We start from the raw sequence: 21,559 nt of genomic DNA, 5'->3' as shown, positions 1-21,559 counted from the left end.
ACCATTTTCTATTCCTGTTTCTGCTCAGAGCAGAATCTTTCCTGAACACATTGAAATAAATGTTCCCAATGCACAACATTTAGTGTTAAACTTTCCCATTTTCAGATGATTTTTCTCTTTCCACTTTGTACAGAGTGTGTGTCATCGGTAGCCTTACAATCCTGCAATATTAATCAAACCATCCAAACTGTGGGCTTATTTTGTTTCGAGGATGGATACCAATCCTTAATTACTCCGGGCCTGTTTTAACTACCTCAGCACATCCTTATCTGTTTTGCTGCACTTCATTTCATATTACACATTTCCAGTTGGAGACTTGACAGGAGGCAGAAGCAATCAAACCATATTGTCTGGCATAACAGTGGGGAAACTGCCATGTCTCTCATGCAAAAGATTAATAATAGACTGTGTGCTGTCTTTGTAAAACAAAAACATGTCTCGCTTAAGCGGCTTAAAAGTTACATCCTGTGTGATGCTGTCAGTGTGGGGGCCCAATGTCAGACATCTAAAGGAGTTTTAATCTTTGAAGAAGCAGCTTTTTTTTCCCCTCTTGTAAATCATACCGTACGTTGCTGCTGCTGATCGCAGGGCAAGATGCTTACATTAAACTGTTGCTGAAGATAGGAAGCAACAAACTGTTGCTGGGCAGACGAGCGCGGAAAGTCACAAATACCTTAGAGGAGAGGGAATAGCCTGCTATTGCCAGGCGAGGGAGCTGTTTAGGTGCAAGCTTGGATTTTAGATCCAGACATTATCTCTGGAATCTAAGGAGCCTGATAGCATTACTGCTGCCTTAAAATAGGTGTGATAGCCAGGCACTTAATTGCTAGGTCTGAAAACAGCTTGGAGAAACCTACACAGGTGCTCTCTTCCTCTTTGCTGTGTTTGATTTGAGGAGGCAGGGATATGTCCGGAATTAATAATAGGAAAAGAAACAGGAGGAGTAGCAAGATTTTAGATTGGGGTTTAAAATCCCTATTGTCACAATTTCTGTGGAAGTCCAAGGGTATGTGGATGGTGGAAACCCCTTGCAACCCGCAGGACTGGACTAAATGATCTTTAAAGGTCCCTTCCAACCCAAACCATTCTGTGATTGGGTGTGTGTGATTTAAGAGGAGGCAACAAAAGTTTAGTTGTGAGTCTTCCTCATAGAGCTGTTAAGAAAGGTTTCAGAAATGCATGAAGTCATTCTAGGGATTGATTTTCAACCCAGGAGTGTAACTACGCCATATTGCCTTTTCTGTGATCCATCTTGTCCTGAATACCTGAATTAAAGGTAATGCAGCACAGAAACACGGGATTTTATTAATGTCACCAGAGTACAGAGAAATGGCTGAACATAAAGAAACCTGCAGGTGGTGGGGAGGTAAATGCGAAGTCCTGGTGATATGCTTGCAGGGAATGTATAATCTGCACTAGAAAATTCAGAGCCTGTCTGCTTGGCGTGGATCCTAGCTGTGTAGGGGTTTGTTTAGCGATGATGGAAAGCTCACTCTACATTAATTCCTAATGGGTTATTGCAAAATGTCCTGTAATGATGACGTGCTTGAGCTGTTAATTGATTATGAAATGCCTTAAGAGCTTTATGAAAAGCATAAGATACAATTATTATTGGATCATGCCGCTCATTAACTTTAAAGAAAATAAATGTGCTGTAACTCCAACTGGCCCATAAATCTCTTTTGTTTGGAAATAGATTCATGTCACCCCCCCTTTTCCCTGGTAATATCAATGTCTGCTGCTTGTTCGAATGGAAATACATTTAGGGAGATTAAGGGCCTGAACCAATGTGACTGAAGTCAACCGGAGCTGTTCCCATTGACTGCAGAAGGAGTGGGAGCACTTTTTTGGTCTGTCCACGTCCAAAGGAAAGGAAGGTCTGCGGAAGAGCACAGCAGCCTAAAGACTCTCTGAAGAGAGGGGACATGTGAGGATTCTTGTTTCTGAAGTGGGAGCATTACTTTATCCTGGAAGTGTTTTCAGGCTCCTGGCCATCTTTTGTTTTCAATATAATTTTGGTTTTGAATTGTGAGGTATAGGAGATTTGGGCCATATTTGCACATTCGTTTAGCTGCTACTACAATATTTGCACAAACTACTCTTACAGCACTTCACATTCTATTTTGTAAGGAACTCATAAAGTAACTCCTGGGTGTAAGCTCAGCTTGAGAGCATGCACTTTCCTCTGTTCCTGGTCTGTGCTTTTGAGAGCTGCAAATGCAACTAAGAGAGTGCAATTCTGAAGGAATCAGAAGCCTATATCTTGGTTGAGGGCGGGCCTGATCCTGCCATATCCCAGACTGACTTGTCACTTTATATTATGACAAGCCTCTGCGTGGAAGCACGCTCAACAGGAAGCTGAGTGCTTTAAATGTGGGTGAATGTAACCCCCGGGTAAGTTATTCATGCTGTGGATCTGGTGATACACCAGCCCTGAAAAGGAACACTGTCACCCTCTGACTCTGTGACTGGTGTTGGGGAGAAGGCAGAGAAGGACAAAAGATCCATATGTAAGTTATAGATTTTCCCTAAAGAGAATGTATCTCATTCTCAGTATCTCTGCTTTTAGCATCTGACCCCCTTTGTGTTTTACTAGTGCAGATAATTAAAAATAAAGGTGAATACGCCTTAAATACTGAAACATCAGCCAGTGAAACAATTCACCTTCAGGGCTGTTTTGTAATACAGTTCAAGAACCAGGAAATCCATAGGTTTTCTAATTTATTGTGCAGAAAGGTTGTTATTACTGTTCACAAAGGCAAAGTTTCCCACACAAAAGCTGTTAGACTTGCCAGCATCTCTCACGCATTCAAGTGCTGCCATATGAGACAGAGAAAAATCCCACCTGATGATAAACTGTATTAGGAAAGAGGCATCTCTGAGGCATCGCCATAGTTTCTAAAATGCTGCCTTTGATTTTGGGGATTAGTAGGGTTTTCTCCACCTCTCATTCTTATCTCTGCACATTTTTGGAAATGGACTACAATCTCCAGAGATCTGCTAACATCTGAATGGATTTAATTTTCTGGCTCAAAATAGGTCTTGCATAACTGGTTTTCTTATACAGTCAGCTTTAGAAGGTGTTGCATGTGAATAACAATTTGGGAAGAAGTGAATGTTTTATTTCCTATTTAGATCTTCAGATTTTAAACATTCAAGTATTTTATATCTTCAGGAGACTGTTAAATCCTATTGGAATATTAGTTCTAATTTCAGCAGACCAGATGCTGTATGAACTTGCATCTGTGTAGTGTCAGTGATATCACTGAACTGGCTTGTAAGTTTTGGCCTCCAGATTGGTCTCTGACCCAGAAAGCAGTTTCTCAGTCAGCAGATCTGATATTATTTCATCTGGAATACTCAAGATTTAGTTACAGTTACCTTCTCACCTGATTTCAAGGAGTTTGAATTCTTAGGGTACTGTTCAGCCATGGGAAGGGAACACTGATGCATAAGAGCCACTCGGAGCAAGGAGTTTCTGAGTGGGACTTCAACTTGTTTTCAGTGGGGCTTATACAGAAAGTGTCATATTGATCCTCTGTGTAAGGCCAAATTTCAGCTCTAGTTCCAAACCTGCAGTAAGTATATTAGAACTGACAGTTAAGCATTTTTATAATGGATTCAACCCATGATCGTTGTATTTGTGTTTTCACGTCATCCTGCTTCAGGAGTAATGCTGTTGCCATCACTTACCTGGGAATGAACATGTACCTTGCAAAAGATTTTCTGGTTTTGCAGCAATAGTGTAGACCCCCAATTTCTACAGAACACTCTGCCTTGAGAAGTCAGCAGAATCCCACTTTACTCCAGACCTCAAATGCTGACAGGAACCACCGGGACTTTGGAATAACTGTAAGTGGAAATTGAATTCTGGGTATTCAAATGTAAATGGAAATAACTGATGTCCTATTGTGCTTATGCTTTCCAAAAAAAAATGAGGAAAAAAACCCATAATGAAACATTTGCATATAAAAGGGCTTTTAACTCACATTCTTTGCTCATTGGTGATCTATAGAAGCCCATTATTCTTTTCTGCTATAAAATTTTACCCAGAAAAACGTTCACATTTCTGGACAAGTTGAAGTTCATAAAAATAATTCATTCTCATTCATTTATTTCCATCAGATGCAGACCTTTCTAGACAGGGCAATTATTTCTAGACACAAGTGGGAGAACAATGTAAGCTTCTGTGGTGGTGTGGGGACTTTTTTACATTACCCTAGCTAAAGGTTTAGAGATGCTATTTCAGTCTTACTGTAACAGCAAAGGAAATGAGGATGTCTTCAGTTTCTAATCCTGAGGGTGCAGCTTTGTGACTGGATAAGCAGGAGCAAATGGCTTATTCTTTTGAGGACTAATATTAGTCTTATTTTGTCTGCTGTAAATCTGGAGTAACTCCACAGATGCCAGTGGAGTTTCAATGCTAATCCGATGTTGCTTCCTCATCCGTAAAAGAAGTTAATGAGCTGCTTCTTTCTCAGGGGATCTGGCACGGATATTTAGTTAATGTTTGACTTCACTCTGTAGAATGCTAATGCATTGTTATTGTTAGTCCAAACTTTGTTCTGTGCAGGTGAAAGAAACAGTTAACACACAAGGTACTCATGCTTAACACACTCTGCCAAAGACACATCACAATATACTGGCTCTCATTATAACATCTCAAACAATTTTCCCATTACTACTTTCATTAGGTAAGGAAGCCTGGTCTGTTCTATGAGGAAAGCAACCAGATGCACGAAAATAAATTAACACCGAAAGATTACTAAGTGTAAAATGTGCATATGCCCTCCACTGTGCTGCTTGTTTACAGACAGGTCAAAAGGGAGAATTGCAAATATAAAATGAATGGCTTTTATTCTGCCAAGTAATTTGTTGTTATGTGTACCCTGAGAGAAAATAAAATACACACAGACAAAATGGTGGACAGACAAATAACTATTGGCAGAAGTGATGTGCAGCTTTCAAGCAATCCTTTTAACATTTTTCTGTCTCATGAGAAACGTCTCTGTAAGAGGTAGCGAGGATAGCAGGGCAGGAAAACCTTAGTACATGTCTAAGCAAACAGGAATATAACTGTTTAATCCTTAGTAACTCAAAACTAGCAATTTATGAAGTGATCATGGCGTGGGACACTGTCACAAAGCAAGTAGAGGCCAGTAAAACTGCGATAATATCTCCACTCCTGTTCTGGGGCATATGGTGATAGTTCTCAATGAGTTTTTCCAAAATGGGTTCATTATTCCCATTTTGCAGCGTGAAAGTGATCCCACTAGGAAAAGTGCCTTGCCTAAACACATTGGCAGGTGACAGGGTAGGAGGAAGCCATGCAGCTGAGCACAGGGAAGAAGAGGGTGGGAGTGCGGCTGCCATTTCCAGCTGCTCCCATACCTGCTTTTGCAATTGGAAAGAGAACCTTGGCCTACCAGCTTCCATCAGCCATCCACCGACATCAGATGAAAGATAGAAAACAGAAGGATACCACGTAAAATAGCTTCAGCTTATTAGAGAACCCTTCTTTGTGAAAGATTGTCTCATGTTTGGATCTTCCTTCTTTTCCCCAAATACCACTCTTTTCAACTGTGTGTCAACACATTTTGCATTGTGCCTCCAACTGACAACTTACAAGTTTGCTTTGTTATCCCTTCTGCTAGTGCTGCAGTGATGAGGAGGCCAAATGAAATCCTTCCTCTGTGTTCTCCTTGCTCTAATCTTTCCAGGGGGTCAGCTATATTCTCTTGAATTACATCTGTAGTGCACAGCTTTCCATTGTGGACCAGCTCGGGTTTGTGTAGCTTGCAAGGTCTAGTAGATAGAATCATAGAATAGTTAGGGTTGGAAAGGACCTCAAGATCATCCAGTTCCAACCCCCCTGCCATGGGCAGGGACACCTCACACTAAACCATCCCACACAAGGCTTCATCCAACCTGGCCTTGAACACTGCCAGGGATGGAGCACTCACAGCCTCCCTGGGCAATCCATTCTAGTGCCTCACCACCCTAACAGGAAAGAATTTCCTCCTTATAGCCAATGTAAACTTCCCCTGTTTAAGTTTTAACCAGTTACACCTTGTCCATCACTACAGTCCCTGACAAAGAGTCCCTCCCCAGCATCCCTATAGGCCCCCTTCAGATACTGGAAGGCTGCTATGAGGTCTCCACGCAGCCTTCTCTTCTCCAGGCTGAACAGCCCCAACTTCCTCAGCCTGTCTTCATACGGGAGGTGCTCCAGTCCCCTGATCATCCTCGTGGCCTCCCCTGGACTTGTTCCAGCAGTTCCATGTCCTTTTTATGTTGAGGACACCAGAACTGCACACAATACTCCAGGTGATGTTAAAGTTTCCTTCTGTCCTAGCCACCATGACTGTGTGCGAGAGAAAAACATGTTAAACCAGCTCTGTATTAACCAAGAATGTTTTTACACTGAACTCTTGAGCTGGCAGTGGTGCTGGAGTAGCTTAGGCACCAGCTGCCAAGTATTTACATGGGATTTCCAGCTGGCTTGTTCAATTCATGCTATGATAGCTACATTGCTACTGGCTCCTCAGTCATCATGCTACTTACTTTGGTTTTATTAACATGATATAAGAATATGCATGACTTATCTTTGTTGCCAAAACATTTGCAAGAAAAAACAAAGATATTACAACAATCATTGGAAATTACACACTGGGGAAACATTTTCATTCCAAAATAAGGCTTTTGTATATTCATGTGCTAAAAGGAAAAGAAGCCACAATATTTCCTTGGAAGTTTTGATTTAGGAAGGAAATCAATAAAGTAACTTTTTCTGTAGCCTCTGTAAATCAGCAGTAGCACTGGTTTGGCCAACTTGTCCTGAAACTGAGCTAATTAAATCTAATTGGACATGCTGTACAGCAAAGAATCATATGATAAACCTATGAATTTTATGTCCAATTAGAAAGACACACTGATTCCAGTGGTGGATGTCTGCCAAGATACATTTAACTGAAGTGTACATGTGGGTTAGATGAATAGATTTTGAGAGAGAATCAGCCCTGACAACAAGGAAGTCATCTATTATAGGCAACAAGATCACAGCAAAATTGCTTGTTAAAAGAAATCATAAACTCTGCAAAATACCAATGTTTATTAACACTTACTAGCTCCGATTTAAATACATGGCTTAGTAGAAGAGATGAGGATTTTCTTAAGATTTTGTAACTTTACCGTAGTGAATCAAAATGAATGAGCACATACCTTGCAAGTATTAAATAAGGCTCATGGTGAAAAGCAAAGGGAAAATGCACACTTAAGTGCTGTAAGATGAGACCCAGAGTGCCTGTTCATGCACTTGCAGGCATCACAAAGCCTGGTCTCAGCAGGGTGAATCAGAGAACTGAAACTATGTTATGTAAGGTCCATGTTCTCAAAGGAAAGAATCAGACACGTCCCAGGGTAGCCGAGAATGCCACACAAGGGCTTGGTGGCCGGCCAGTATGAAATCCTGAGGAAAACATGTCAGAGCACTTCTTTTTTCCTGGACTTTGGAGCATCTGCCAACCCAGGATACATAGCACAGAGCCTTATCCCAACTGTAATGGCCTAATCAAGCAGGGCTCATTCTTTCTAGAGGAATATAATGGCTGAAGGACAAGCCTAACTTGGTGTCTCAACTCTCTCATTAGCTTTGAATGTTCACCTCATGATTGCCTAATGTAAAATGTATTGATAGTTCAGAGCACAGGCAAGAAGAATTCAATCTTTGCCTGACTTCCAGGTCCCTCCACCTTTCCTCCAGAGCCTGGCATTGCCCTCTCTGCTTTCCTTCCAGTCTCATTCCTGGGTGCACAGCAGCCCAGATAACACAGGATGTGCCTCAGAGAGGCTTTCCTAGCCTCAGACAGGACATTTGCAGGCTAAGGATCAACCCCAAACCTCCACTGCCCTGGGTAACTGCTTTGACCACTAAGCAACAGCACTAAAGAAGCAACAGTAATATCACTTTTAAATAGGGTAACTTGGCTGCCATGTTTTACACTGAAAAAATACAGTCCTTGTGTGATGTAAGTTTATAGTTTACTTAGTCATTCCTGGTTGCATCATCCCAACTTTTTGTCTCTAGGCACTGAAGGAATGTGCCTAGAACTCCTCCTGTCTGCAATGTATGGAATGTCGTAACAGCCCAGGATGTGTTTGCACACTGTGTTGGCTGAAAAGAAATAGTTTGTTGAGACCTTAGCACAGGGTAATGCTTGCATGGAGAATAAGATCTCTCAAACAGGATGGTCAGTTGTTGAGATGGCAATGGAGTGACCATTGTAAGGGGTCCTTGCAACAGCACCTTAACTGGATCATGGGATCCAGCTTCTCAAACAACTGTTTTGCTCAATTCTCAGATAATTTAACTGGGCAGGGGTGCTCCAGCACGTATATGATCCATTCCTATAGGGGATCTTAAACTCCATGAAAAGCATCTCCTGTGATAAGTATCACAAAGAACCTATGTGACTTGTTTTCTATATGTAAGAACAGTTTCTACTACCTGTGTACAAATGTCTATGTAAAGTTTGGTCAGTTCTGCAGCAAGAACCATGTAATGGAGCCTCTTGACCACGTTCTCCACTCAGAATGTCAATCAACACATGTAGGGACATAAACTGATTTAGGGACAGCAGGAGCTGACTGGGGAAATCTCTAGAAATGTCCAAAACACCTACCTGGAGAGCTGCTGTGGAAGCCGGATTTTAACTGTGAAGGTTGCTAGAAGTCCAGTCAATCACTGTGTCTCAAGTCAGTCCGTTGTTTCAAATCTGTCTAAATCATAGAGGCAGATGGCTGGCTGGGGAGCTCCTAGGGATTTCACGACTGAAGAGCTCTGGGTGTGCATATGGGAACAGCCCTGATACCCAGCTATACAGCAGTTGCAACTGAAGGACAAACCTGTGTTTCATACCTGAAACTTCAGCTCCGTAACTCTTGCCTCATTTCATTAGCCCAGTGCCCAGGCTGTATGGTCAGAAACTCTTCAATATGCTGCTTCAAATGCCTCCCTTCTCTGGATCAGGATTTCTCAGAACAAAACCTCATATTAAGTGTTTAGTAAGGGAACAGGGTATTAGAATACAGATTAAAATACCGTATCTAATATGAAAGCTAGCAAACAAACAAGAAACATACATTTTCAGTAAGCCTAGAGATCTGTACAATTCCATCACTACAATATCCGAATGAGTCATTGCCTTTATACATGATTAGTATTATCATCAATTTATATTTGGGTAACTGGGGCTCAGGGTTTTTGAGTGTCTTCCATTAGCTCAGGCATTCTGCTCTTACTTGAGGATTATTTTTTCTACTACTGTTGCTTTCACAGATAAGAAAAGAATTTCAAACACACAAACCTTGTGTAATTCTGTCTCCTTTATTCTTCAACCACTTTTCACTCACACGGAATAAAATGTAACATTTAGCAGAGGACTGAGCAATAGACCTGAGCACTCCAGCAAGTGCTGACTGGCCTTGCGTGCATAGAATTCAACCTTGGTCAGTCTTTTTCATCCCAACAATACCACTGTCTGGCAGTGATTCGTGCCTAGCTGTTCTCTGCCACCTGCAGTGGAATGAGATGCCTGACCAGCCATCCCAGCCTGCGTGAGAGGAAGCTAACAGATAATGTGCAGTAGAGCTTTATTTTGTCCCCAGTATGTGTTTACTCTGCATCACAGCAAAACCATTTGTCAAATATTAATTGAATTCTCCAACATTTGGCGTATTTGCATAACTATTATGAAATGGAGCATTATCTCCCTTGGTATTATACCCATTTCCCTTAGCTGGTGTCTCTTTGATCCATTAATCATGTTTCCTGTATCCTCCCACAGAAGCTTAATTGCCCACATCCTGTAGAACCCACTCACAAAGAAAGAAATTAGCTCTATGTAAATCTGAGGCTATTACCTTGCCTCTATAAATGTGAAACAATGAAATTATCCTCAACAAAGGACAGTGATAAAATTCCAGATGAGCACTGATCACCCAAGGAAGCAGATGGAGGCAATTTTATCAAGCCAGTGGGAAAAAAATGCTTTTGCACTACCAAGGACGTTACTGGGGAAATGACGTCCATGTCTTCCTTCACAATGGCTGCTGTCCCCTTTACTGACTTCAGTATTACTTTAATATCTGAAGCAAAGGGTCAGCTTTAACCCCCAGGTGTAAGTCTTTCTAGGAAGATGGGATCATCTGCCTCTTCCTCTGAAGTCATGCCGCTGTGTGAAATGTAATTCGCTACTCATTTCACCATAGAGAGAGTGAGCATATGACTGTCGGGCTGATCTCCAAGGGCCTCCTTCCCATCACAAGAGAAAGTAGTAGTGTGTCTGGGTCATTCCCCTGTGCAGTAGATGTGTTGGATGTACTTTGAGTACACTGGATGTTGACTTGTATTAAAAAAAAATGTAATTCCTGAATCTTATTCAGGTTTAGATTCTGAACCATTCAGTCCTGTCAACAATAGAACTCGAGCACGGAAAGCCAGCAAGTCTAGAGGCTCAGGGATCCTTAGGATTAAAAAATGCTAACTAACTTCCTCTAGACTTTAGTAGCTTAGCAAGGCTTTTCAGGATCAGACTCTGGGACTTAGTTCCATTTATCAGATCAGTCACAAAGAGACTAAGCCAAGATCTCACGCACAAAAATCTATGACCTTGCGAAAACCTGAAACTCAGACTGCAGTTTATCAAACTAGCACCAAGTCATTGATCAGCTTCCCTTCCATTCTCTTCTCTCAGACTTGGCTCCAGTTTACCTCTTTCCTCATCACTTTGGTTTTTTCACCCCTCCTTGGTTTCTATAATATTAGGAAAATTCTGTCAGAAAATGTCTCCATGCCTGTAGACAGACTGATTTCTGTTAAAAACAGTAAAATTGGAGCAGTAAGAACCAGTATATCACTGCTTCATGTTCACTGCTTTCTTCTAAACACAGTTGTTCATTCTGGAGTTTTTCCAAGTTCCTCCTCTTGCTGCAAATTCACTCTCATTCCTTGTATATTTTTCTTCGCCATCCATTCCTTTTGTAAGGTTCTTTTGGAAACATTTCCCCCATAAAGCCTTTTAATGACTCCATCTATCTAATCAGTTTCTTGCTCTTAAAGAAAACATCAAAGCTAATTTGTGGTAGAAGTGTAATGGGGTATATCACAGGTCTGATCATGCAGTCTGTTTGATTGAGACTGTGGAAGTCTCGATCAAACCAGGATCCACTCTTTTTACACTGGGGACATTTTGCTCGTATTTCATAAACAATATTCAGATATTATAATAGATATCCAAGGATAACAACATGTGCTTTCCTGAAAGGAGACCTGCATTCTGGATCTTACCCTGTATGTCAGCCGCTGTAGAAGTCATCAGAGAGACAGCAGGAGCGGTAAGGAAGTACCTAGCACACATTTTTAGTTGCTTTATTTCAAGGCCAAGTTTAATGGGGCTTTGAGCAACCTGGTCTTTTGGAGGGCTAGAATGCGATGATCTTTAAGTTCCCTTCCAACCCTAACCATTCTATGATTCTATGTATAAATAACTATTAAGACATCAAAGGGGATTCTGAGATTCTATGATTGAATTGGTCATTCAGTTGGCAGGACCTGACCATTTACTTCTTTGTGATTTCATCCAGAACCTTTAACCTCTCCTGTAGCAATTTGTAGACTTAAAGCCCTAAGCTAATCTTCAGGATGTTCTTACATTGATTTTATTGCTTATAACACAGCATCTGGATGTACATCTGAGGAAAACTGAAGCTTGTGAAAACCCCAGCACTTTCTGTATACAATGTAATAAACATGAGCCATCAAGAGGAGGCAAACAATACAAAACAGGACAATTCAGGGGGGTGAAAAGGTAATGATTTTAAAATGGGGAAAAACAATTGTTTTCTCCCAGTTTCATTTGTACCACATGCTGAAAATACGGTACTTACTACTAATGTAGGACTAAACTAAAAAGGCATTTTTAATCACATAAGGAGGTCTTTTTCTACATGGTGAAATATTAAGCCATTTGAGAGATCTTGCTGGAGAAGAATCTGTTATTGAAAGGAAATACCAGAAAATCCACCAGAAAAGTCTGTTTTCTGCTGGAAACTACCTGCAATAAATCAAGTAATGTTCAGTATAGTTTCTGAAATTGAATAAAAGTAGGTATTACAAGAAGAAGCGAAGCAAGGTTAGCCAAAGGAGATGTGGCACAGTAGCTCAGAGAAGCTGGCAAAGGTCAGCTGTAAATTCACTGGACTGAGCATAATTGGCCTATCTGTGCACATAGTTACTGTGCATATTATAACAATTGGAGAAAGTTCTATGTATGGCTCCAAGGCTGAACAAGAATTCTAGTGAATTAATATTTATGTTGTAGAATTGTGCATACGCTGGCATCAGTGGGTAAATAGGCAGAGTGGGTCAGAGGACATGCAGCACTACAGCTACGCAGGGCTCCGTTTGCTTGTAAAAGCCCAAACTCAGCTCAGTTCTGTTGGTTTTAAGCATTGGGAGTTCATTTGTTTGAGAGTTTGAGAGCCCATTTTAAAATTACCTTATGCAGCACCATGGTCCATGCATGAATAAGAAGCTGTTAAGCACTTGGTGCTGCTCAGTCCCAAGGCTGGTTGTTTTCCAGAGATCCAGGCCATTAAACTGGATTAAGGATGCTGAGTGGAGTCCCAGGGGCATTCCTGACAGAGAATGGGCATTGCTTGAGGTTGCTCTTGGCTCCCTAATAGCTTCTGGACCAATGCAATAAGAAAGCATGCAATTTTTTTCTGTAGGACACCACCATTTATATCTTAGACCAGATCTGAGTTTACAGCTATTTCTTTGTCTTTTCACAACAGTGATTTTGTATGTAATTTAATTACATGTAATTATCCTTTTACCAGCTCCTTACCTTTCATGCCTTGTATTTTATTTCATTTTTCTTGTTTAACTGTAACATCCTTTTTTTCAAATAGAATCTGTATATTGAGAATTTGTCCAGGCACAGCTGTGGATACAGTTGCTTTGGTACTGGAAGGCATAGATTTCTATTACCTGACACAGAGTATAATAACAAAGCTACCCTTCCACATCTGTCAAGAAAATTTATCTCCAAATCAGTCTCAGGCAGAAACTATTATAGGTTGTGCTCGCATGGGCTGACCATAGTAGATTAGTCAGTCTCAAAAATAAAGATTAGCCCTTTTTCCTTGTTAGGAAACTCCATCCATGTTTGCAAAGCTTATACATAAAACCGTGCTTAATGCAAACTATTTAATAAAAGCACTTCGCAGCTTTGAGACTGTATGAACTGGAGGATCACAAACCTTTGTAAAACCACATCTTGTTAGTTCCCAGTGGTCATAATAATTAGACATCCGGTGTCAGGTGCTGAAAGAGATAAAACAGCATGGGAGAAGTAATCACAGATCAAACCAAAATGAACCATAGGGAAGGATGTGATAATGTGGTGTGTGACATGGAGGAATATAAAGAATGGTGTGTGACATGGAGGAATATAAAGAATGCAGAGAAAGACCCATTCAAACTGAGAGCTAAGTTCTCATTTCATTCCAATACGTCAGCGATCAGCAAGGAGACAAGAAACTGAAAACTGCATTACTGTCTGATGAGGTGTTAGAGGACTTGGGGCGGGAGTTTAACATCTGAACATGACACTTTCTTTAAAGCTCTCCTTTCAGAGGTTTTCAAGGAGAATACTTAATTCACACAGGGTGCCAAGTCCTGCACAAGGGTGAGCTGTCAGGTGGTTGCACTGTTCCATTACTGGATCTCAGGAAACCTATAAAACCAGTGCTTCCCTGCTGAAGATGCAGAAAAACCTGCAAGGTCATCCTTCCCTTGTGACAGTGAGAGACACGAGTGAATTTCTAATGAAGAGAGAAGCAAGTGCTCCTGTGTGGCACGAAGAGGTACAGGTTGTATATGCTAGTCTACTTGACCTGCCTGTGAAACAGGGAATCTTTTCTCTCAGCACACACAGCAGCAACTCCAGTTTTGCTAATCTTACATTCAGACTAAACATTCCCACAAAGCACACCAAGGCAACCTGCCCGTGCCAACACCTCCTGCTAGTAGTTCATCAGCTGCTGGAATAAACATCCTCTCTGGCAGGGGAGTACGGACAGTCGTACTCTGAAAAGCCAGTTCCTGGGACAGCAGAAGGCTGGTACTGTGATTTTTGCACTGCAGGCCACCTCAGCAGCAGGCTTCACAGTCATACAAGCCCTTAGCAACTTCAAATCCATGGAACAAAAATGCTTTCTTTTAAATCTAGGTTTTCACATAGATTCACACTGCAAGACAATTTTTGGGTATGGGAAATGTTCTGTTCCTGAAAAGAAATTCAGATTTCCCCCAGCTATCTTGGGAATTTGTAGATAACTCCACCGTGTATCATTCTTGTCCCCCAGGAGAAATGTGACTGGGAACTGAAGCACAGGGGAGCCATTATCTCCAGTTTTATATATGCCTGGCTAGATGCACTGCTACTGCAGCATCGCTATTCACCTTTTATCGAGGGAACACCATCTACTTCACAAGGGGAAAGAATTAATGCAGGCCTGTGGCACTGTAATTCAAACAGGTGTAGTAAAAAGTAGAAAACATTCCAGTATTAAAATGTCTGTTTACTAAATCCCCTTTTTTTTTCAGTATATGTAAATTAAGTGGTAGCAGAAGTAATTCTGCAATACATTGACCAGTAAACACCCTTAAACAAAATTCTTACCCAGCATATGTAGGTTTCATAACATCCCTTTTTTCAGTAGTATAATTGAGGAGCATAGATTTGACCTCTCACATTTTATAAGTAGAGGATTCTAAATATCTGTCATCTCAATTACTCTCTTAATAGACTGTCTTCAGGTTTGTTTTTACCTGTTGACCTGCAGGATAAAGCTATTTAGAAGAGATGTTCTTGTGGAGAGCACTGCCGTAATGAAAATGCTGAAGGACAAAAAAAAATCCAATAAAGGGACTGGAAAACCCATTTGGAAGTGCAGTGCTCAAGTTAATTTATGCAGTATGCATACTGTGAAACATCTGGGTGTCTTTAACGTACAATCCGGTATTAACTTGGTACCAGCAAGTTGCAAGCACTTGACAGACAGGAGAAGTCTGTGAATAAGGCACCAGCTTAGCATGAAAATGCGGAAGGCAGGGAAGAAAGCCCATTCAGCTGCTGTTGCCTCTTCTTCCTGCACTTATGTCTTTTATTTGCAGTGCTGTGTTTTTTCAGCATATTTCATTATCATTTGGTGCATCTGCATATACCATATCACCAAGTCTTACCAAGTGATCACAACCTTCCTGGTTTCCATCCCTTGGGGCACAACATAGTGGGTTACTACAGCAGTTAGCTCCTAGTCCTAGTCCTAGTTATTTTTTCCCTTTTCTAGAAGAAACTGCCTTAGAAACTAGCTATATTCGCACTCGCATTTCTGCTCGAGACAACCGCTCATCTCCTTTGTACCTGACCCATTCTTTCTCCCATTTTGCAGCAGCAAATGGGAACATACTCAATGCAAAGAAACCATCTAGCCCAGCCTCTGTGGCTTCATCCAGAAGTGCAGAATTGTTTCTACCCACATGAACATAACAAGTGTTTGCTCAGCATTATGTTCCTCGTGAATCCAAGATACCATGACCCCACTTTCAAACCCCAGCTGCTGCAGGTCTGGCACGTGTAATAAATGGTAGTGTAGAAAGAAAACTAAAACTGCAGAATAAAGCAAAGAAGCAGACAAGTATTGCTGCAGATGTTAAATAGGTTTATAAAAGATCAGCTCTAGTTACAAGGTTGAGGCAGCAGCACAGATAACGCTCATTTACCTAAATTTACTCCTACTCATAGAGCGCATACAGAAAAGGTTAAATACGGGAGTTGCATGGGGGTGGAACTCAGTGTTGAGCTTTATTCTGCTCCCGCACTATGTGCAGCTTAGCCCAGAGCCCTTCCACAGCAGCTTTGGCACTTACAAGCCCTGACTGAGGGCTGCGGTTGCAGTAGTGAGAAACCGACAGCGATAAGCCCCTTTAAGCACATGCAGCAACTGCCCGATTAAGTGTGCGGATATTAACTCCATTTAAATTAGCCCTCAAAAAGGGGCTGACTAAGAGCACCCACCTGGGGAAGACCGAGCGCCCGTCTCCCGGGTCCTCCCAGAGCCCCTTTTATAGCCGCAGGCTTCCGCCTGTGGCGGCTTTCCCCAGTTCCCATTGGTCACCAGAGGTGAGGGGCGGGGCTCGGCCGCCGTGTGAGGCAGTGAAGGGCGGCCCGTGCGCATGTGCGCTGCTCTGGCGCGCTGGGGCTGGTGGTGGCGAGCGTCGAGAGTAACACTGCGCATGTGCAGAGGCTGATCGCGCCGCGGCGCTCTCAGTTTCCCGCTGCGGCCGCAGCCATTGGCTGCTGGCGGTGACGCAGCGGCAGGAGGCGGTCGTTGGTGGCGGTCGTGAGGAGCGCGGGTGGGTGCGGGCGGCCCCGCCGTGGGGTCTCGCTCTTGCCGTTCCTTCCCCGCTCCCGGGGCTGGGTGAGGCCGTCCCGTCCCGTCCCTTCCTTTCCCGTCCCGTCCCGTCCCGTCCCGTCCCGTCCCGTCCCTCCCCTCTCCTTCCCCCCGCATAGTCCCCCCTCAGCTCGGTTTGGTCCAGCGGCCGCGGCCCCGCGGTGGTTCCCCGGGGTGGGGCCTCCAGGGCAGAGGTGCTGGGCGTGAGGGCTCCGTCTCGGTCACTTCCCCTGAGGAGGGCGGCTCAGGGCTGCGCCCCGGCCGGGGGCTGCCTTTCCCGGCTCTGGGGAGCTGGTCTGGGCAGGAATGTGAGAGGCGATAACGGTGCTCACGGAACTTCTGTAGTTCCCGGGAAAGGCTGACTTAGTCTTACGTGTTGTGCGTTTACTGATGGCTTTGTACTGCAACTGAATCTGGACAAATGTCGGCTGCTTTACTGTAGCGTTTACGTTACCTGCTTTTGCTTTTATCCTTTTAATTGTTAGATCTAGACTTTGTATTGTTCATCCTCTAAATTTTTCCTTTCTTTATGGGGGGGGGGAGGTGGTCATTTGCTCCTTAACTGTGTGTATTGATAAACTTCTGTTTTCTACTTAATGAGCTGAATAAGGGAAAGCCAGCAGGAAATATGATGTTCTATCCCTGTTTATCCTGTAATGAACTTGGGATTCGTTGGCTTAATAACCCTCTACTGAAAGTGTCTTGCGGATAATTAAAAGGTATTCCGAGGGCTGGAGCACTTCTCCTGTGGAGACATGCTGAGAGCATTGGGCTTGTTCAGCCTGGAGAAGAGAAGGCTCTGGGGAGACCGGCTGCTGGGAGAAAAGGCAGGCTGCTGGGGAGCAACTTCCAAAAACCTAAAGGGGCCACAATAAATCAGGAGAGGGGCTTTTTACAAGGACAGGTAGTGACAGGACAAGAGGGAATGGCTTTGAACTGACAGAGGGTAGATTTAAATTAGACATAAAGAAGAAGCCCTTCCCTGTGAGGGTGCTGAGGCACTGGCACAGGGTGCCCAGAGAAGCTGTGGCTGTCCCATCCCTGGCAGTGTTCAAGGCCAGGTTGAACAGGGCTTGGAGCAACCTGCTCTAGTGGAAGGTGTCCCTGCACATTGCAAGGGGTTGGAACTGGATGAGCTTTAAGGTCCCTTCCAACCCAAACCAGTCAGTGATAATTATTTTGATTTTACAACTGACCTGATTTCTTTAGAATGTGTTTGTGAGATTTGTTTGTTTTAATTCATATACTGAAGAGAACTCTTTCCAAGTGTAACATGTTGGTTAAATTCTTAGGGCTATGTGAATTGTTCATTTTTGTTCATAAGCTTTTCAGAACTGAAAAAATCATATGATTTTCAGAACGGAACAGTGACTTTTGAAAGTTTTGCTGCTTTGTTTTGGGACAGTATTTTCAGGGATATGCATATTAAAACATCAGATAGATTCTTGAGGGAAGGGAGGAAATTTGGACTAGGCTGTTTATCAGGCTGAAAAAGCATTTTTGATTTCTCCTTGAACCATTAGATCCTGGTTCCACAGCAAAATTTACAGGGAAACAGTGTTTGAAACAGTTGCTTAAGAAAACTTCAGTTACAGTTTTTAGTGTTGTTCTAGTGAAATGCTTGTCATGCAGACTGTTGGTGGAGTTTCACATCTTCAAGGTAGAAAACGTCAACAAACACAGTATCTTACAACTGCCATGAGAACATTTCAGTACGAATCATGCGTGTGCCCACCCTGCTTTCCTGTGTGATAGCTTTCTGCTGGGTTTTTTCTTGTTTGGTTTAATCTTCTCACGTGTTGGATGGTGTTCAGTATTCCCTTTGCAGTTTTACCTGTCAGGTCCACTGTGTAGAATGAGAATGTAAAGCTCTTGCAGTTTGCTGTCTGGCATAATAATCAAAAGCAGTACGTTTGTGACTGTGACAAAGACAGTGCCAATGTCATTGAGTACATTTGAAACAGACTTGAATAGTTGTAGCTCATGCTCTTAGAGACTGTGATAGATTTGTAAGATGATGACAATATTGGTTTGGGGTGTGGTTTTTTTTTAGCCTGGTTTATATATATAATTCATGCACTATTTTTGGTCTTCATGTTCTCTCAGAAGCTGATTATTCAGCGTTTCCAAAAATGAAGAGGAAAGTTGCAAAAGTTGGGCAATTGAGGCTTAGTCCTAATGAAGAAACCATGCTGTTGAAAGAAGAATATGAAAGGAGAAGAAAGCTGAGGCTGCAGCAGGTGCGTCTGTGGTTTTGCATGTTATTTTATTTAGTGATGTAACAGATAATTTAGGAAAATGAACTGAAAATTTTATTTCATGTAAACTAAATCTCATGGTTGTAATATTCTAGAATCGTAGGATCATTTAGGTTGGAAAAAACCTTTAAGATCATGCAGTCCAACCGTTAACCCAGCACTGCCAAGTCCACCACTAAATCATTTTCATAAGTGCCACATCTATGTCTTTCAAATACCTCCAGGGATGGTAACACCACTGCTTCCCTGGGCAGCCTGTTCCAATGCTTGATAACCATTTCAGTGAAGAAACTTTTCCCGATCTCCAGTCTAAACCTCCTGTGGCACTGCCTGAGGCCATTGCTTCTTGTCCTATCGCTTGTTACTTGGGATAAGGGACCAGCACCCACCTCGCTACAACCTCCTTTCAGGTAGCTGTAATTGAGCAGTAAGAGCTCCCCTGAGCCTCCTTTTCTCCAGGCTGAACAACCTATGTTTCCTCAGCTGCTCCAGACCCTTCACCAGCTTTGTTGCCCTTCTCTGAACAAACTCCAGCACCTCAGTGTGAGGTGCCCGTAACTGAACACAGGATTCAAGATGCAGCCTCACCAGTGCCCAGTACAGGCGGACAATCATTGCCCTGGCCCTCCTGGCTGCACTAGTGCTGATACAGGCCAGGATGCCATTGGCCGCCTTAGCTTCCTGGGCACACACCTGTCCAACATCCTCAAGAACTTTTTCTCTGTGACAGCTTTCCAGGCAGTCCCACCCCCAATATTGTATGTTAGATTTCTGTTTAGTTTGTGAGTAACTTTTGTTTTTCTCATGTTTATTTACTACTAAGTGCATATTTTGCTCATGAAATGTCTATTTGTTAGATTTGCTGGAACAAATGTTCCGGAATTTCTTCTTCTCTACTAGCTTCCCAGTATCCACCATTTTTATTTGGCTGTGAACATGCAGTTGTCTCTCTGCTGCTGGTGTGTCACTTGTGTGCCACCTCCTACAGTGTTCCAGGAGTTTTCACAGTGATCGCACAGAAGCAGTAAGACAACAGCTGGTAATACGGAACTTCAGAGCTTTCCTCTAGATGAACTGAATTGCTACAGTATGTCATAGCTCAAAATGCTTTAGGTATAGCTCCTTTTAGCATGTCTGAGCAGAGTACTTCTATGTTCTGAAGAACATGCCTGTTCATCTCATCTTTTTACTGTTTCTGTTCTGCTGTCCTGCCTTTACACCGCAGGGCTATTTCTCCATTTCTCTTACTCTTTTCTTAGCCTTTCTCTGCTTTGTCTCACACAAGCTGTTCTGGTCTTTCATGTCCTCAAAAGATACATCTTAAAGATGTTTACTGTGTACTAATCTTTCACCCTTCTTGGGCTTTTTTATGTGTTGCATTGTAATAGAAGTCTTTAATAAATTAATGTGGGGTTTTTTTGGGGAGAAGGGTATTTCAAGCAGTTTTTGCATTTTATTTATCAGTTGTATGTTGCCTTTGGGCTTTGACAGAAACATTTAACTATGATGAAGTTTATTATTTAACATACAAAGTTTGGGAAAAGGTAACAGCAACTTTAAAGTATTTTCTGGACAGATTGTCAATGGAATAGTAGATTAGATGGAAAGCTGAAAAGAGGGTAGAGTATGTTGTGGAAAGACTTGCAGCAAAAAGTAAGTTGCTGACAAAACATAAATGGTATTTCTGCAGGTTAGAGAGCAACAAAAGTATATCGCCTTGCAGATAAGACAGAAGGTAAAGCAGCGGAGAGAAGAACAACTCCATCAGTTAGAGGAAGCACTGAGAGCCGAGTGGCAGAAAGCACAGGATGAAAAGATGAAAGCCTTAGAAGAATTTTATTTATCAAGCCTAAGGGCAATTGGTGAGGGTCACCGACAAGCCAAGGAAAATGTAAGTGAAACAGCTTAATAGTATTGTCAGAGAAATTCTGGATGCTCTAGAAATACCAAGATTGCAGGTTTTTATATTCTTTATCTTGAGGCCCTAATACTCAAACTGGCAGCTTTGAAGAATAGAAGCTTCTTGGAAATGTTTATGTTCTTTTTTTGCAGGTATCATTCTGCAAGACCAAGATTTAAATGGTCTGGCAGGCGCATTTGCTGAAGCTTTGCTATGCAGACTCTTCCAGTTATTTATGGTAGATTGTACATATATATGATAATGTATATTTGTATTTGACTACATTGCACATGGTGAATCATTGTCTCAAGTATGTCAGCCATATAACTTTGTTTCTTTACCATGTAACGGTATATTTTCTGTGCTTAGGAAAATACACCTGTTTTTTTTTTCCCTTTTTTTTTTATTCACTGCTCAAGTGACTTGGAAAGTCTTGGAAAGGGCTTCTGAGGCCTTTGCCTGTCAACCGGTTCACTTCTTAATTTTGCACCTATAATGTATTTACGCTTCCTTTAAAATCCTGTAACTCATGTAGGCTGTCTTTGAGAGATCACTGAGATTGTTAGGTAGAAATTTTCCACAGATCTGACACTGAGCCAGGTTTATAGAAATCAGTGCTACAGATTTCTTGCATGGATTTTGCAGGCTAGCTTACTTGTTGAATTAATCGAGCTTTTAACACAGGTCAAATAGCATTATACCTTTCCATACTTCAGTGTCCCTAAATCAGCTCTTTTGAAAACTCCTTTCTGATGCTAGGAGGGATGAGTGTGGAAAACTGTGGTACCAATGCCATAGGAACAGAGAACTAATCATAAATGTTTCTGGTGAGACACAGTTGTAGTTTTTGACTGAAAGGTAGTAACATGTTTTCTGTTGT

At 42.2% G+C, this 21,559-nt stretch overlaps 1 protein-coding gene and 2 long non-coding RNA genes across 8 annotated transcripts in view; 2 read left to right on the top strand and 1 right to left on the bottom strand.

Moving 5' to 3' along the window:
- The first annotated feature begins 3,794 nt into the window (after window positions 1-3,794).
- On the top strand, window positions 3,795-11,850 carry LOC136014049 (uncharacterized). Its single transcript, XR_010612491.1, has 3 exons — window positions 3,795-3,852; window positions 11,325-11,394; window positions 11,737-11,850. It is a non-coding gene; the product is annotated as an uncharacterized LOC136014049 (long non-coding RNA).
- LOC136014047 (uncharacterized) lies at window positions 11,743-16,174 on the bottom strand. The gene is made up of 4 exons (XR_010612489.1): window positions 16,146-16,174; window positions 13,324-13,387; window positions 12,558-12,696; window positions 11,743-12,113 (listed from the first exon to the last, which is right to left on the bottom strand). It is a non-coding gene; the product is annotated as an uncharacterized LOC136014047 (long non-coding RNA).
- Window positions 16,175-16,417: 243 nt separating this feature from the next.
- Window positions 16,418-21,559, top strand: part of CEP295 (centrosomal protein 295) — a 41,301-nt gene continuing 36,159 nt past the window's right edge. For 3 of the 6 annotated variants that reach the window (XM_065678761.1, XM_065678764.1, XM_065678766.1), the window contains exons 1-3: window positions 16,418-16,483; window positions 18,628-18,761; window positions 20,470-20,670. In XM_065678761.1, coding sequence (XP_065534833.1) covers window positions 18,654-18,761; window positions 20,470-20,670 — 309 coding nt within the window. In that variant the 5' untranslated portion in view covers window positions 16,418-16,483; window positions 18,628-18,653. Of the gene's footprint in view, window positions 16,549-16,880; window positions 16,900-18,627; window positions 18,762-20,469; window positions 20,671-21,559 lie in introns of those variants that run through there. The other 3 variants (XM_065678763.1, XM_065678765.1, XM_065678762.1) reach the window with 3 other exon arrangements.

This window comes from Lathamus discolor, chromosome 4, assembly GCF_037157495.1.
Source record: "Lathamus discolor isolate bLatDis1 chromosome 4, bLatDis1.hap1, whole genome shotgun sequence".
In the NCBI taxonomy this organism is placed as follows: domain Eukaryota; kingdom Metazoa; phylum Chordata; class Aves; order Psittaciformes; family Psittacidae; genus Lathamus; species Lathamus discolor.
This window is presented reverse-complemented; position numbering and strand designations above follow the sequence as displayed.